The sequence below is a fragment of the Arachis ipaensis genome, chromosome B9, assembly GCF_059453495.1.
Source record: "Arachis ipaensis isolate K30076 ecotype BB chromosome B9, ASM5945349v1, whole genome shotgun sequence".
NCBI classification, from domain to species: domain Eukaryota; kingdom Viridiplantae; phylum Streptophyta; class Magnoliopsida; order Fabales; family Fabaceae; genus Arachis; species Arachis ipaensis.
The window spans coordinates 139,668,410-139,685,177 of NC_142444.1; the positions used below are offsets into that span (position 1 = coordinate 139,668,410).

General features: G+C 36.4%; 2 protein-coding genes across 3 annotated transcripts; both read right to left on the reverse strand.

Moving 5' to 3' along the window:
- Nucleotides 1-2,306: 2,306 nt before the first annotated feature.
- On the reverse strand, nt 2,307-7,737 carry LOC107618376 (Galactose oxidase/kelch repeat superfamily protein). 2 transcript variants are annotated; one of them, XM_016320419.3, is made up of 14 exons: nt 7,441-7,737; nt 6,962-7,064; nt 6,517-6,594; nt 6,326-6,439; nt 6,111-6,177; nt 5,937-5,998; nt 5,612-5,751; nt 5,406-5,532; nt 4,775-4,889; nt 4,254-4,342; nt 4,060-4,143; nt 3,044-3,364; nt 2,898-2,957; nt 2,307-2,808 (listed from the first exon to the last, which is right to left on the reverse strand). In XM_016320419.3, exons 2-14 carry the CDS (start codon nt 7,049-7,051, stop codon nt 2,635-2,637), a joined length of 1,521 nt encoding a protein of 506 aa, XP_016175905.1. In that variant the 5' UTR covers nt 7,052-7,064; nt 7,441-7,737; the 3' UTR covers nt 2,307-2,634. The 2 variants fall into 2 exon arrangements, with proteins under 2 accessions (XP_016175905.1, XP_016175906.1); XM_016320420.3 differs by having other exon boundaries at nt 6,962-7,095; nt 7,441-7,736.
- A 1,480-nt stretch (nt 7,738-9,217) lies between these two features.
- LOC107616020 (uncharacterized) lies at nt 9,218-10,395 on the reverse strand. The gene is made up of 2 exons (XM_016318025.2): nt 9,757-10,395; nt 9,218-9,661 (listed from the first exon to the last, which is right to left on the reverse strand). The coding sequence occupies exons 1-2, from the start codon at nt 10,393-10,395 to the stop codon at nt 9,218-9,220; spliced, it is 1,083 nt and encodes a 360-aa protein (XP_016173511.2).
- Between the last annotated feature and the right edge of the window lie 6,373 nt (nt 10,396-16,768).

A 16,768-nucleotide genomic window follows, 5' to 3' on the forward strand; every position in this document is an offset into this window, starting at 1 on the left:
AATATTAATTTTATTATAAAAAAATACTTAAAAAATTATCAATTTTTATATGTTATTTTTAATTTCATAAATAAATATTAATTTTTATTGTAATAGTTAAAAATTATAATATATTAAAATAGAGTACTATAAAAAATACTATATAAAAAATATTAAAAGAAGTATAAAAAAATATTAAATATACTTAAAAAAATAACATTATAATTTAATATTATATTTTTTTAGTAATTAATTAATTATTTATCTAGAAATGATTTTAACTCATATTATCCAAACAATATTTATTTTATCAAAATCAATTTTAATATAAAATTGCCAAACATAAATTATGTTAGCATAAACTCACTTCTACCCAAAATCATTTCTACAAAATCACTTTTATTCAAACTCCAGTTTCACCAACGTCAATCCAAACACACACTTAGTTGCCAAAAAATTTATATGTGTAACATAACTATTAATTTAAGTTGATGGGAATTTAATGTAAAAAAAAATATATTTTTATTAGTAAAAATAACTACTACACATATTTACTACGTAAATGATGATTAAAAGTTGTAATTAAATAATTATTTAAAATATTTTATATTATTAATATATCAAAATTAAATTGACATAATTAAATAAATAATCTATACTCACTTTTTTGCTTTTTTTTTTTCTCTTTTTCTTTCTTGGGATGAATGAACTACCAACTCGGGCTCTATCTATTTCTCAAAATGACAACGCGACCCCTCACCATAAAAACGTTCTATTTCGGTCCCTTTCCTTTGCTTCGGTGACCCAACGCGGTCCCTATGAGTGTTTTTCCGTCAACTCTGAACGGAAAATGCTGATGTGTCAGGTTCAAAAATGGATAGAGACCTAATTGTCTCTAAATTTAAATTGGTTAGGGGTTTATTTGTCCCTATTCTTTAAATAATATTTTTTTTAAATTTTTTATTCATTATATTAATATTTTTTTTAATAAATTATTGAATATATGGTATAATAAGTACAAACTAATTAATAAATTATTCAAATTAAAAAAATCATTTATTATGAATAATTCTCAAATATAATTTTTAAATATATAAATAATAAATATTAAAATTCGGTTAATACATTAATAATAATAATTCTATGATATACTATTAGTATTATGATCTAAATAATTTTCACAATAAAATAAAAACTAATGAACACATTATTTGATATATAGTAAAAAATTTTTGGATAATAACAAATTTAATTTTTTTTATCTCTTTAAACTAAATTAATAATTCTATTTGATATCTCGGTACTAAAATATACTATGAGTAGGCTACTAATAGTCTAATACTAAATGAAATAAAACATAATATATATATTATGGAGACCATTTATAAACTCACCAAACTCAAAACATCAATAATAATATTAATCTATGAATAATATTTTGAGTAAAATATATGTAACATTAATTAAATTTTAATATACATACAATTTTAGTTAATCCACATTATTCTTATATTGATAAATCTTCATGGATCTGTACCTTATGAAAATATGTGTTTATTATTTTTTATTTTATTATAAAAATTATCTAAATTATAATACTAATATTATATCATAAGATTATTATTATTATTAATGTATTAACCGTATTTTAATATTTATTATTTATATATTTAAAAATTATTTATTAATTAGTTTGTACTTATTATACCATATATTCAATAATTTATTAAAAAAAGAATATTAATATAATAAATAATGTTTTTTTAAAAAAATAACATTTAAAGAATAGGGACAAATAAACCCCTAACCAATTTAAATTTAGATACAATTAGACCTCTGCCAATTTTTAAACCTGACACGTCAGCATTTTCCGTTTAGAGTTGACAGAAAAACACCCACAGGGACCGCGTTGGGTCACGGAAGTAAATGACAGGGACCGAAGTAAGTCGTTTTTATAGTGATAAGTCGCGTTGTCATTCTGAGAGATGGACAGGGCCGGATTGGTACTTCACTCTTATCAATTTATCGTGATGGTGTTAGTATTTAGTAGTACTTACGCAACCTAGCTTTATACGCTCTAAATCATTTATGTTTTCTAAAGCTCATATTGTAATGATGAACCTTTTAACTTCGATCAGAGAAATATAATTGATGATTAAACTTAAAAAGAAGTTAAATTGTTACCCCTAGAAATTGCATGTTATAAGCTAATTAAATTCATGATGAAAGAACAAAAAAAGATTTAAAAAAAAAGGATAAAAATAATGCGCCAAATCCAATATAGACTCGAATCAATGACATAATCCAAAAGTAAAACATGTAGAATGTAACAGAAACAAGAGCATGAAATTAATCAGACAATAGTGTAACTGTTACAACTTACAAGTGTACCCAAAACCAAAAAAGTAGTACGAAATACAAATACAAAAAATGTTATGTACCCATCTCCTGAAAGTTTCATATCAGTTCAAAATTTGAGTTCAACATCTTACCATCATGCATTTCAAAGATAACACCACAGAGTTCTGTAACATGGAAATGCCATATTTCTGCATGAACTGAAACAACACAATAATATTTTTTGCTTGTATGAAAGTTCAGGTTCCTCGGACTCAACCAAGATCACTTTAGTTGCCATTGCCCTCATACTTTTTATCATTCACCACCCCCACCAAGCCATCTCCAAACGCCACCAGAACCCTGTCTTTGACCGGTAGTAGCATGCTCCATCTCCTGGTCTATAGCAGACTTCTCCTTCCGAAGAGCCTGTACCTGTTCTTCCACTGACTGCATTGATTCCATCAGCTTTTGGAGTTCTTCAATTTTAGCCTGGACACAACATTGACTCAAATCTTAAATTGCAACCATAATTTACGACATGCCTTGAAAATAGGAAAGTGAGTTACTGAGTTTCTTACCTCCAGGTTAAAGCACCTTGATCTCTCAGCCACAAGTTGTCCCTGTACTGACTGGAGTTCCTGAAGTTACAGATTCAATGCTGAATATTATTGTTTACATACCAAACTAAAGGACAATTCCACATGAAAATAGTTGCAATGCATACCTTGCTTAACTCAGCATGAACATTATTTAATTCATCTATCTCACCTCCAAGCTTAGTATTTTCAGCCCTGACTTCCGTGATTGACAATTCCAGTAACCTTTTCTCTTCTTTAATGGCTTCGACTTTAACTGAGATATCATCCATAGGATGACCATTAATGGGAGGTTTGGAATTTATATCCTCTAGTTGCCTGAAATCTAACTTCTCAGATTTAGACAAAGCATAAGCAGAAGTAACAGAAGCTGCAGCGGCGGCAGCGGCTGGTGATTGGAAAATCTTAGGACGCAAGGAATCCCTTGGCTTGGGTCTCATAACAAAAACCTAAATACATATCACACCAAAAATTTAATTAAAAGGTAATGCATTTTAAAATTTAAACATAATTATTTCCAAGTCAACCGAATCCTCCCAAGCATAAAATGCAATTTATAGAATGTGAATCAAATCGCTTCCTAAGTCAAATAACTCCAAGCACTACCTAACTACACTTTGGAACATGTAAAATTAAAACTACCAAATTCAGACAGCCATGCATGTAGAAATGAACATATAGCAGAAACAGAAAGAGCTGTGAAAGGACTTAATCTGATGAGCAAATTAGTAAAAACATGTGACCATACTGCAAAAAAGACCAATGTGAGTGTGAAACCTCTCCAACGGCAAATCTCAACCGAAAAATAAGCTTTTAAATGGTCATATATGGAAGACAGGGTAATATATGAATCATCATTAAGGAGTTGCAATGGGAACAGGGAAACCCAATCTCCCATGCACCTTCATTGAGAAATTTAGTATTCTACTCCTTTCTTTAAAAGGTAGTTGACATTAGAAAAATGTAAAAACACACACATTGATAGTCATTGACGAGGGAAAACCAAAATGAAAACCAAACTTCAACCTAAGTGATGATGAAAGTTTCACAACCAAAGTTCTCTTTCCAGAGGAAAATAAATTAATTAAGCTAAAACAACCATGGTGAACAGAAAAATAATGAATAACGGTCACACATCACATACCTCATTGCTATATCTCCCATTATACCCACCAAAAGCTAACAAATACTTTTCCCCACCAATTAATGTTGAGCAGACACTCAAACCCTGATAAGCAATAAATACTTGCATCACATACAAAGAAAAAGAATATGCATTAAATGATATGGCAAGAATTGTTAGCATATTTTAAAAAGATATACTGCACAAAAAATCACCTCGCTAGAAAGTGGATCTTTTTGCTTCACAACAGTCACTACCGACCAAACCAGCTTAGACATGTTTAATAACAAGGTTTCAGGGCAACCTGTTTCCAGAATAAAATAATCAGACATCCCCACAGAGTATTCCCAGCAAATGTTGAGAACCTAATCTATTCACTCATGACATCAATACTATATTTACCAACCTTCACTATTAAACAGTTTCTTATGGTTCAGTTTTGTTTAAATAGATATAAGGCAAATATGTGGTGGTAGTGTGTGGATGCTAGTGCAGAGTGGCATATTGTTAAAACAGATAAAACTCCGTTATGGTTTAGTGCTAGTGCTACTACTCAATGCTGTTACAAACACCAAATGGACTGGACTTCCATACTACATTCTTGATTCTCTCTTTCTATCACCACTTTCTTTTCTCATTAATTTTATATTTTGAAGAATATCTTATCGGCTTCCCTTTAGTTGTACTTTTACTCCTTCTCGAAACTACTTTTCCAATTAAAAGAATAATTACATACCACTACTATTATCTCCACCACCAACTACGAACCAGCTTTCATCAATGGTAATACCAGCATGCCCAGCCCTGGGAGATACTGTATCGCCTTGAATTTGTGGTTGGGACCACTCCATCTGAGCCAAATGAAATAGTGAGGACATTCGTGCCAAATGGTCAAAAACTCAAGCAATTTTCTGTACAGGGACAATATAACTTGAAACTAATTTCACGATTAGAAGAATATTGGGATCATTGTTTCCCTTCCCCAACAAACCAACACAAGTAACAAGGACTACAAAAAAAAACTGGTAAACAATACAAATAGATTTGGGAAAAAAAAAAAAAAACTGGTAAGCAATACAAATAGATTTTGGGGAGGAAAAAAAGGTTAAAAAAGAACTATGGAACCTCTATATAACATTCTTAATGTCCCACTGGTATGAAAAGAAAATGTCCATCCACTGGCAGGGATACAAACAAAAACCTTAGTCACATAATTGCTAAAGACAAAAGAGCTGGAATACGAACTTAAATTCACCGATTGTGCCTAATATCTAAACAACTGATCAGACCCAAATGCAAGAAATGAGCTAATACCTCGACTCACTTACACATGCAGAAAACAAATGCATAAAAGAAATAGTACTTACAGTTTGCATGTCCAATAAGTGAAGATCATTGAAGAAAACAGAATGAGAGCAACCACCAAAAATCAGAAGGTACCGATCTCCTAGCATGGCAGCTGCATGGTCGAATCTCGGAGCTGGAGGTTCTTGCCTATCAAAATGCAAGTGTCGTGATCATATGGAACTTCTCTAAAGCATGTGAACATATTTTGTGGAAGTGAAATACTTACACAGTCTTTATCATATCCCAAGTCATACTTTCCAGATCAAGAACGTGGACATCATTCAGCAACTTCCTCTTCATGTCTTCTCCTCCAAATAATAGCACTTTTGAACCAACCAATGTGGCAGACTGTCCTGTACAAGCTACCTGGCAGAAATAATTAAAAGCATATCAAACTGATGACTAACAAAATGAATTCCAAGTTGCATATATAGTATTAAAAGAACATTCTATACAAAATGAATATCCTAAATACAACAACATCAACTACTATCAAGCATTGTCCTGGTAGATAGAGTTCACCAGTTACATCAAACTACAGCCACACTTACTGGAATGCTTCCAGAAGTCTCAATAACTCCAAACTGCAATGTCTCGATGTCAATGTATTGAACTACAAGAATTCCAATGAACCTTGTGAATTTCAATGGTAAAATATCATGTAAAATGCTAACCCAAGATACCACATGAATCGGAACTTGTATGTTTCTCTACCAAATACTAACCCACTAATTTATCAGAAGAACCCTTTGAATCTCCACCAATAAGTAGCAGTTTCTCACCCCACCTAATCTGCAGGAATTTTCAAGAGACTATCAACAAATCAATTATCTAGATAGTAACTAAATACATGATTTATCAATATCAATAAACGAATAAAGCAACATTACATACTACAACCCATCAGCACATAGAGAGAATTGTGCATACAAATGTTTACCATATTGTGACCAGATGTGGCTGGAAAAGTCTTCTGGGAGGCACTGCTATCATTGCTACCAGCATTTGCTTTCAATTTCAGAGAAGACCATATCAAACTTCTCAAATCAAAAACCTGCAAACAGCTAAATCATTGACCAACTACAAATACAAAGTGTCCAAGAGTGAAAAGCCTGCAAGCATGCTCTATACCTGAACATCAGATAAATGCCGCCCATTTCGACTTCCACCAACAATGTATAGTTTCTCATCGACTACTGTGGCAGCATGCTACATATGTGGGACAAACAAAAATACAGAATAAGTGACTAGGCCAGGACCAACAAAAGAATGTTCAGCTAAGAAGTAAGCAAATGACTAAGGAATCTTGGTATTCAAAGCCAAGATAACTCATCCTGGCTCGAGCTACAACAACATCAGCCAAGCCCTGTTCCACTAAATGGTGTCAGAACTCGGATCAACTGATCTGACAATGTCAGTGTCCTATCAAAGACCAATAATGAGTTCCTTTTGATGCCTTTGTTAAAGAGCAAGTTTTGTATTATAAATTTCTTTTATCCTATTCATATACTAAGCTCCTTCTTGAATAGTGCAAAACAATAAACAAGGGTAAGGGAGAGACTAAGAGAAGAACAACCTTATAGCGCGCTGGTGGACGCATACCGGATACAGGGATCGATGCCCACTGGTCATATGCTAGCTCCTTATACCAATTGTTGACTTCCATGTCTTTTCAGGAACTGTTTCAAATTCAAACCTCCTTAATTGTCACTTCAGGTTAAACGATAACCCTCATAAACAAGTTGCAAATTACAAATTCTCTGTAGAGTACGCACACACAATAGATAACAAAATTCACAAGTTCGTAGCATACACATGAAAATATTCAAATCAAAACCGCAGCTCAATGAAATTGAATTATGCATGAACATAATCACATTTTTATAAAAATATTAATATCTGAGAAGCAGCTCCAGAGTGTCTGATATTGCAAATCGAGATCACAAAGGAATAGAAAATTTACCGAAATTTCAAAATCAATGAACGAAGAGATAACATGGAACAGAAAATAGGTAACTGAACTAAAGAGAGGGAGAGAGGGATTAGGATTGGAACCTGGTAGAGAGGAATGTGCGATCTCGGAAGGTGGGCGTGGGACGGTGGCGGAAAGGGAGCCACCGACCGTGAAGGTGGAGATCTGGAGGGATACGTCGTCGTTTGGAAAGTGCGCTTTGGGCAGTGACGGTTACAGAAACACACAAAACAGCAGAAACAATAAAGCTGTTACGGGCTTACGGCAGTTAAATTTGAAAGTCACCGTTGTAACTTGTAACTAACTATTAACTATTAAGTTGTGATTTGTCCATTCTGTGTAGTAAAGCACCCATCACTTCCATGATTACTGCTTGAAGCATGTTTGTTCAGATTAATACTTAAAATTATACGAGATGGTTTTCAAAGATTTAATAATTTTTTTGAATACTTTAAGAGAAAAGTTTTTTAAAGAGACAGTAGAGTTTAGTATTTTTTTGTTAATATTTTTAGATCGATTTAAAATTAATTCAAATATTTTGAATGTTTTTGATGTATTATAAAGGGATAAGTACTTTTTTCGTCCCGAAAGTATGGGGTTAAAATCGATTTCGTCCCCAAGCATTTTTTTTTTTATTAAAAGCATCTTCAACATTACAAAACGCTTTAAAATCATCTTTCCCCCCAATTACGAAAATTTTTGGACACATTTGCCCCTTAGGTTGTTACCGGTTGTTGACCTACATAATGGTATAGAAAATTAAGATTTATTTTTAGTTAAAAACGTCACCCCCAAACAAGAAGCATAACGCGTCTGCTAGGGCTAGGATTCGAGTGCAGTCATGGCGTCGGAGAGCTCAAGGTCGTCTCGGAGCAGGGGGTCTGCGCAGAAGAGGGGGATTCTTTGTGGGCATGGAGAGAGACCAGTGTTGCGAGTTTCCGGAACCAAAGAAAACCCAGGTCGCCGATTCTGGGGCTGCGTCTACTATGAGGTGAGTTCATGTTTTGTTCTTCTCAGCTGATCCCAAAGTTTTGTTTCTGGGCACTGAGTATGGTGGGCTGATGTAGGTTAATGATGAATGTCATTTTTTTCGTTGGGCAATTCCAGAAGCTGGAAGCGAAGATCCGCATGTTGTAAGGTTGAAGAGGAAAGTTGTAGTCCTGAAGGCAGACATGAAGGCATGTGAGTGGAAGTTGAAGGTTGCTGCAGTGTTCGGCATGGTTGGCTGGGTTGGTTGTGTATGTTGCTGGCTGCAGGTTTTGTTGAATCACAACCAGGGTTTACCATGTTTGGTGCCTCTGAAACTGGGTTGATGAAAGTTTGGTAGAAAATAGGCCAATTTTAGTTAGTTTGTACTTAGCCATTGAAAACTACTTGATGTAATTTAAAAATTGCTGTTGTGGCTGGATAGTAATTTGGTATTGAAACTGGTTATTGTAGTTGAGTATATGTATATGTAAGTGATTGTTTGTGTCTGTAATTTCAGAAGAATTTGGCAATGAAAGTGGAAATGGTTGAGATGAAATTTGACTGAATATTTGTGTATGTTTTACTAATGCATAACATGTAGTATAGAGTACTTGCAGAACATCAGAATGAAAGCAGAAACAGATAAACCAAAAGATAAGCATGTGATTTCATTCATTAACAAACCAATGGTAATAGTCTTAAAGCATTCATGAAACTAGATGACACTTGGACTTATATCAAAACAACAGTAATTCTGTTCACTTTTACACAACATAAGGCATAAATAGTCTGTAATAAGTTCCATTCAAAATGAAATCACACAACCATAGCATCATCATCAAACTAGATCTACATTAACCAGCTAACAACTTAAATAGTTAGTAAACATTGTCAAAACTTTCCCCATTCTCTTGGAGGCAGTTTTGCCATCAGCTTCAACTTTCTTGGAGAAACATGCAGTGCAATGTTCTGAGTGAAGAAGACCTTGTGCATCATTGGTTGGCTTAAGCTGGATGCACCCTTGTCCTTAGTGACTGGTGGTGGTTGGGTTGAGCTTTTGATGGGCTTCTTGTTGGGCCTTCGTTGGGGAGTAGCTGCTGCTGTTGTATTGGGCCTAGTTGCATGTGTTCTGGGCTTGGGGATAGGCTGGGAATGGGATGACTTAAACCTGGTTATGGGAGTTGAGCTGCTGGCTGGTTGGGGCTGTGATGATAAATTTCCTTGAGCTCTGGACCTCTTCCTCCCTCTGGTAGCAGATTGTATAGCAGGTTTCAAAATTGAGCTCTTCCTTCCTCTAGTAGCTATCTTGGCAGCAGTTTGTTTAGGGTGTTGGGCCTGCAATATACCAAGAAGGAGACACATAAACACCAACATACAGATGGAAAACAATGCAATAAACCCTAACACAACATTGAAAGAACTGAACTTACAGGGAGGGGTGGATTGCTGCACCTTCCTCTCTTGTGACCTGCTGCACCACACCTTGAACACCTCTGTTTCTGCCCCCTCCTAGACAAGTGTGTCTGGCATCTATCCTCTGATTCATCAGGTCCTCTTTTCTTCTTCTTCACTGGTTTGTGACTAGGCCTCCGATAAGGTGGTGGCATGACATCATCGAAGTTTGTGTGCTCCCACAGATCTGGGCCATTGAGAGGGTTGATTGCGGATTCATAACACTTGACGTAGGCATCTCTCTTGTAGCAGTCATCCACATACGAATCCAATTCAAGACCCTTGAAGTTTATACAGCTTAATGCATGTGTGCAAGGAATTTCACTTAGCTGCCACTTCCTACATGAACACTCACGAAGAGATAAATCAACAGAATATTTGCTCAACCCATTGACAACCTCATAAGTTTGTGTAGTAGACCAGTTAGGCCTCCACTCACCGGCTGTCCTTCCTCTTCTCTCTATCTTCTTCCTAATTCGAGGTAAAATTGTTCCATTGAATTTTTTAATTCTTTCTCTATTAACAGTCCATCTACTCATTAGGTACACCCTATCTAGCATAGTAATTATGGGCTTCTCCCTAGAATCTACTATTGCCACATTAAAGCTTTCACACATATTGTTTACAAGAGTATCATATTTGGAATGGAAGTTAAACCTGGACCTGCTCCAGAATTTTGGAGGAATAGAGTTCAGATGCCTGTGAGCCTCGACATTAACCCCTCGGATCACTGCATTTCTCTCTCTCAGTCCTTCCAGTTTGTAGCTTTTGCACATCTCCACATCAGTTGCTTCAATTGCAGTCCAGGGAACTTCTTTCTGAAGTTGCTGTAGAGATGTCGAACGCAAAACCTGTGATCTACACTTGGGATCACCTCATCAAAAGCTGGCAGTAACCCCTAGCAAAACGAGGTAAGTATGCATAATATTAAGTTCATATTAAGTTAAATGAGGAAGCTAATATTAAGTTCATATTTACATTCTGCTGATCAGACATGAAGGTTGCCCTGCCAATTGTCTCAGACCCAAAATCATGAATTAGCAGCTTCAGGAACCAAGTCCAGCTATCCTTCGTCTCTGACTCCACGACGGCATAGGCGATAGGGAGCATTTGATCATTCGGGTCCCACCCTATAGCAGTCAACAGCTGCCCCCCTTGAGGTGTTTTCAGAAAGCAGCCATTTAACCCAATGAACTTCCTACATTGCAGAAAGTTTTTTTTGCAAGCATCTAGGCATACATAAAGTCTTTGAAATATGCAATAGTTGTTCAAAGATGAGTGTTGCTGCTCATGCTCAAAGTCAGGGGACCTCTGTACCTTCAGAGTCACTGAGGATCCTGGATTAGAATGTAGCAACTCATAGCAGTAATCACCAATCCTCTTGTACTGCTTCCTATACTCTCCCTGTATGTCATCCAACGCCGTTTGCCTTGACCTAGCTGCCATTAAGGTTGTAACTATCAGGTTCCAATTCCTTTGTGCCTTGCTCACCAATTCCTTGATCTTAACCCTCGGATTATGTTCCACCTTCTTCTTAAAAGTCCTACTCAGCCACGAAGTATGTATTATTCCAACCCTATGAGACTGGCCACAAGTATGCTTAAGGTTCATGGACCGAAGTTGCCAAGTTGCTTCATGTTTCATCTTAGCAGCATATAACCAAAAAGGACAACCAGGCTGACAAACAACCCTCACTCTAACCAAATCAAGCTTCGCATACCTCAGTCCCCTTCTTGTTTGTACTGCATACGACGTCATAGTGTCTTTAAATTCCTCTCTTGAAGCAAAAATTGTTCCCACCTCCCACTTGTAGCTATTCATGTCTTTACAATCCTTATGAATTGGATAACTCCTTGCCTCATTCTTATCTTCCCCTTCTCCTTTCTCATCACCTGAACCAACACCAACCTCATACTCCAAGTCCACTTCATCGCTGTTGAAACCTTCATCATCACTAAAATCGCCATTCATAACCCCTTTACCTTTATCAACTCTCTTACTACTCTTGGCAGTTGTATCTTCCTCAAACCCACTCTCATCATCGTATTTCTCATCACTATCTGTAAAATGAATGTCACCTGCACTATCACCCTCAGGATCAGACGGAATAAACTCCTCATCATCGCTGTCATCATCGCTCTTTGACTCACCCCGTTCATTTTCAGCGGCAACATCTGTATCTAACTGATCTCCTTCATTGCCTTGTTGCACATCATCATTTTTCATCTCTTGAACTTTTTCACCCTCATAAACCACCAACTCATTACCCAGATTCTACTCTGTTTGGCCTCCAACATCAATAAACCCAGCTTCAGAAAATTCTTCTGCATCCTCAACTACATGCACTACAAACACCTCAACATGACCCCTCAGGTTCGCTATTTTGCACATCTTAAGTGCATCTCTATCCGTTGCAAACAATTTCAGGGCCTTCTCTAACCATTGACTAGCTGGATCCTTATACCACAGAGCTACAATATTCTCTCTGGTGTATCCGAACTGCCCTAGCTCTGCATATGCCTCAAATATAGACCAGCAATCACTATCAACATCTTCAATCACTGTATTTTCTCCCCCTAAATACTGCAACGTCCCTTCTTCATAACCAAATCGCCCCCATAGTAGACAGTCAGAGTAAGGCTTCCCATTTCTTAAAGACACAAAAAAAATCACTTCAAACCCTCGCAATGCTAACTCGAAACAACACCGTAAAAAAATGCTACATACATACCTCAATGTCGATGACAATGCCGGACCGACCACCTTCCTCACCGTAGCTAGTGACCTCCAAATGCAATTCAGATACTCCTCCGATGAAGACACACCACACCTAGGGCATCATTGAACACGAAACATCACCTTCGAATGTGTGTAACGAATGAGAAAGTAAATGAGTTTCGCGGGAATGAAAAACGAAGGGTTATGGACCATCGGGGGCAAATGTGTCCAAAAAAATTCGTAATTGGGGGAAGGATGATTTTAAAGCATTTTGTAATGTTGATGATGATTTTAATAAAAAAAAAAGGCTTGGGGACGAAATCGATTTTGACCCCAGACCTTGGGGACGAAAAAAGTACTTATCCTTATTATAAAATTAAAAACATTGGATTAGAATGGTAAAAGATTTAATAGTTTATATTTAATTTATGAATAACTTATTAAAAATTGAATTTAATTTTAATTCACGTATAAAATTAAAATTAAATTTTTAAAAATTATAATAAAAAATACGATTTTATTATTTGGATATCAAAATCAGCTACTAAAGTTATTTATCAATATAAAATACATATTGAAATATAAATACACATTGAAAATAACTTAAACCACATATATATTTATACACAAATATATTGATGATTAACTTTAGTTACTAATTTTAATATATAAATAATATTTTTATAAAAAATGACAAGCCTTTTAATATTTTAAAATTGTCCCATAATAAAATTAAACCAATTAACTAATGAAACTCTCATTTTAGCTCAGGGTATCGCCGGAAGACCTCTTCCAGCAAAAGAACCCTATGGACAACATCATGGATGGAAGACCTCTAGCAATAGTTCTTTCTTGGGTTAAGTACTAAAATCGTCCCTAAGGTAAGGGGGCGAAAATCAAAATCGTCCCCGACATTTTTTCGTTATTAAAATCATCCTCAACGTTCAAAAACGCTTTAAAATCATCCTTTCCTAAATTCTTGGACCAAAATACCCTCATCATCATCATTCTCCTCTTCACCTTCCTCCACCCACCACCTCCACTGCTACCAACATTACCACCACAACCACCATCAACACCACCACCACCACCACCACCACCACCACCACCAACACCAACCAACACCAACACCAAGAACACCAAACAACAGCAACAACACCATACCACCACAACCACCATCAACACCAACAGCACCACCACCACCACCAACACCAACACCAATATAAATACCACCACCAATACGAACCAACACCAACATCAAGAACACCAAACAACAGCAACAACACCAAACAACACCAAACTAAAAAGCAGAAACAGAAAGCAAGAAAGCAGAAAAGCAAGAAAGCAGATGCAGATGGCGGAGGCGGCGAGGTGGCGAGGCAGCGAGGTTGCGAGGCGGAGGCGGAGGTAGCGAGGCAGCGAGGAACGGCGACGAAGGCGCGGCGGTCTCCCTCCCCTGTACGCACTCTGTTCCTGACGGCAATGTGGCGTGGTGCGGCGCGATGGACGGTGGCTATGGCAAGGCGACGATCCTGAGTAACGCGGCGGTGACTGGCGCGATGGCGGCGACAGGACGCGGCTCCTCCAACGGCGGCGATCCCCTCCCCCCTTTCCCCTTCCCACTCCTCCTCCCCCACCCCGACCCCGCGTCCTTTCCCCTTCCCCCTCCCCCCCACACACGTCCTTTCCCCTTTCCCCCTTCGCCAGCGCCGTCCCCCCTCCCCCCTTCCCCTTCCCCTCTCCCTTTTCCCTTCTCCCCTGCCCCCTCGCCCTTTCCCTTTTCCCTTCTCCCCTCTCCCCTGCCCCCTCCTCTGTTTCCTTTTTTTTTCGATGATGAGGGTATTTTGGTCCAAAAATTCGGGAAAGGATGATTTTAATAACGAAAAAAGGTCGGGGACGATTTTGATTTTGACCCAAGACGTTAAGGACGAAAACAATACTTAACCCCTCTTTCTTTCTCGTTTTCTTCCGTTCCTTTCACTCCCCCTCTCAAAATCCACAACTTTCTATATTTTTTGGGTTAAATTACAATTACGATGAACTCTGTAACTTAGAATAATGAATAATTTCATATTATGAACTGGATTAATCGTACTCTTCCACTAGTGTCTTTTTTCTTTCTTTTTAGGAGTTTCAACTTTCAAGCACTTATTCAAAACTAAATCCGGACTAATATGCAGAAGTAGAAAAATGGCACTAAAGATAGATTACATCAGCTAAATGCAGCTTGTTAAAGACTAAATCCGACATGAGATTAATTAACAAATTCAGTATTTAGAAGCATGCTTGTCTTTTATTGAGTCTGTTCCTTCGCAATTTTTCACAGTCCTTTGCTTCAAAGCACAGAGCAGGCCAGGAGTGGTGTGCATGTATGTGTGAAAGTCTCTCTATTTTTGTTACTATTTTTTGTTTTGTAAATATCGTATATTGATTTAGCAAAATAAAAATTCAGGCTAGAAATAGCTATTATATATTCTTTCGTGGACTAATAATGATATATACTACTTATTAGCATTATGATTTTCGATTTTCATAAACTATACATGCTTGTGAATGGAGTTGTCTAAGTAGCAATTTAAGACTTTCAATAACAATCTTAATACATATATCCTATATTAAAGCAATTAACAATGCTACACAATCCTATGTTATCACATCATTCAGATGACAAAATTTTTGAAGAAAATAATAATTTTTAAAATATTTTGACATAAATTTTGAGTTAAACGTAAAATTAGGGCTAAAATTAGTTCGATTATATATTACTTATTATAATTATTTATATTAATATATTTAATATATATTTTATACTTTTAATTTAAAATAAAAAAATTATAATCATAAACACATTTGATATGGATATGGACCTAAATATGTGTTTGGACAAGTTAGATAATGACGATGATGTTTTCAAAGCAGATCAAACAACTTGAACCTGTCAAATTCTAAACAAAATTGCTGTTCAACAGAGCACTCCTTCTATCAAACACCAAAAAATTGTCACCATAACCAAATGATAAAGGAAAGTTAAAATTATTATCAAAGTCATTGTTTCTTGGACTCGGTGCAAAGAGATCCAGGTTCTAATATGTGGTCGAGATAAAGTTATTGCACATTGATATGTTAGGGCTTGTGGAGAGTACCGCGTCGTCACCCGTCGAGGAGAGCACCACGCCGTCATCATACATGGAGGAGTGCACCGGCGATTGAACGCTGCTGACCTACTGTTGCCGTTAGGAAGGGGAGAAAGGGTATGGTGTGTGCGTTGTTGCAGGGGAGAAAGGCTTAGGTGATGCAGGAGCAGGTAGAGTTAGTAGGTTAATTATATTAGTTAATTGTAATAAGGGAATACAAGACTCATATTGTTTAGAATAGTGAACTTTGTGTTATGTATTAGTCCCACATCGTCCAAGTTATGAAGGCTTTTTCTTTTCCCACTAGTATAAATAACTCATGTACCTTTTATTTATGAAATAGAGTTGAAGTTTATTTGAATATGAAATAAGTTGTGCCTATTTTTCTCTAGACTCTTTGAGAGTAAGAGGTGCATCCTTAGCTTAGCCACCAAGGTGGATTTATGGCTATTTTCACCATAGTGGGTTGCTAACCTCGCCAGAATTGGTGAATCTAAACTATGTCTCCATAGTTGGGTTGTTAACCGTAACCCAAACGATGTCCTGGGGTCAGTTTGGTATCAGAGCAAGGTTGGTCCTTGTGGCCTTCACCTTACTTTAGTAGAATTTTATTTGATTTGTGGTGCAGGTATTTGGCGTGAATTTGCTAATGGGATCTTTTGGTGTGGATTCGTCAATGAGATCATCTGTCACAAGTTTTTTCCCGCAAGAGTTCTTTCAACCCATGGAGAATGACGCGGGAGCAAATAGAGTTAATAGGTTAATTATATTAGTTAATTGTAACAAGGGAATACAAGTCCCATATTGTTTAGAATAGTGAACTAACTTTGTGTTATGTATTAGTCCCACATCGTCCAAGTTATGAAGGCTTTTCCTTCTCTCACTAGTATAAATAACTCATGTACCTTTTATTTATGAAATAGAGTTGAAGTTGATTTGAATATGAAATAAGCTGTGCTTATTTTTCTCTAGGCTCTTTGAGAGTAAGAGGTACATCATTGGCTTGGCCATCAAAGTGGGTTTATGGCTATTTTCACCATAGTGGGATTGCTAACCTCGCCAAGATTGGTGAATTTAAACTATGTCACCATAGTGGAGTTGTTAACCTCACTAAGATTGGTGACCCAAACAATGTCCC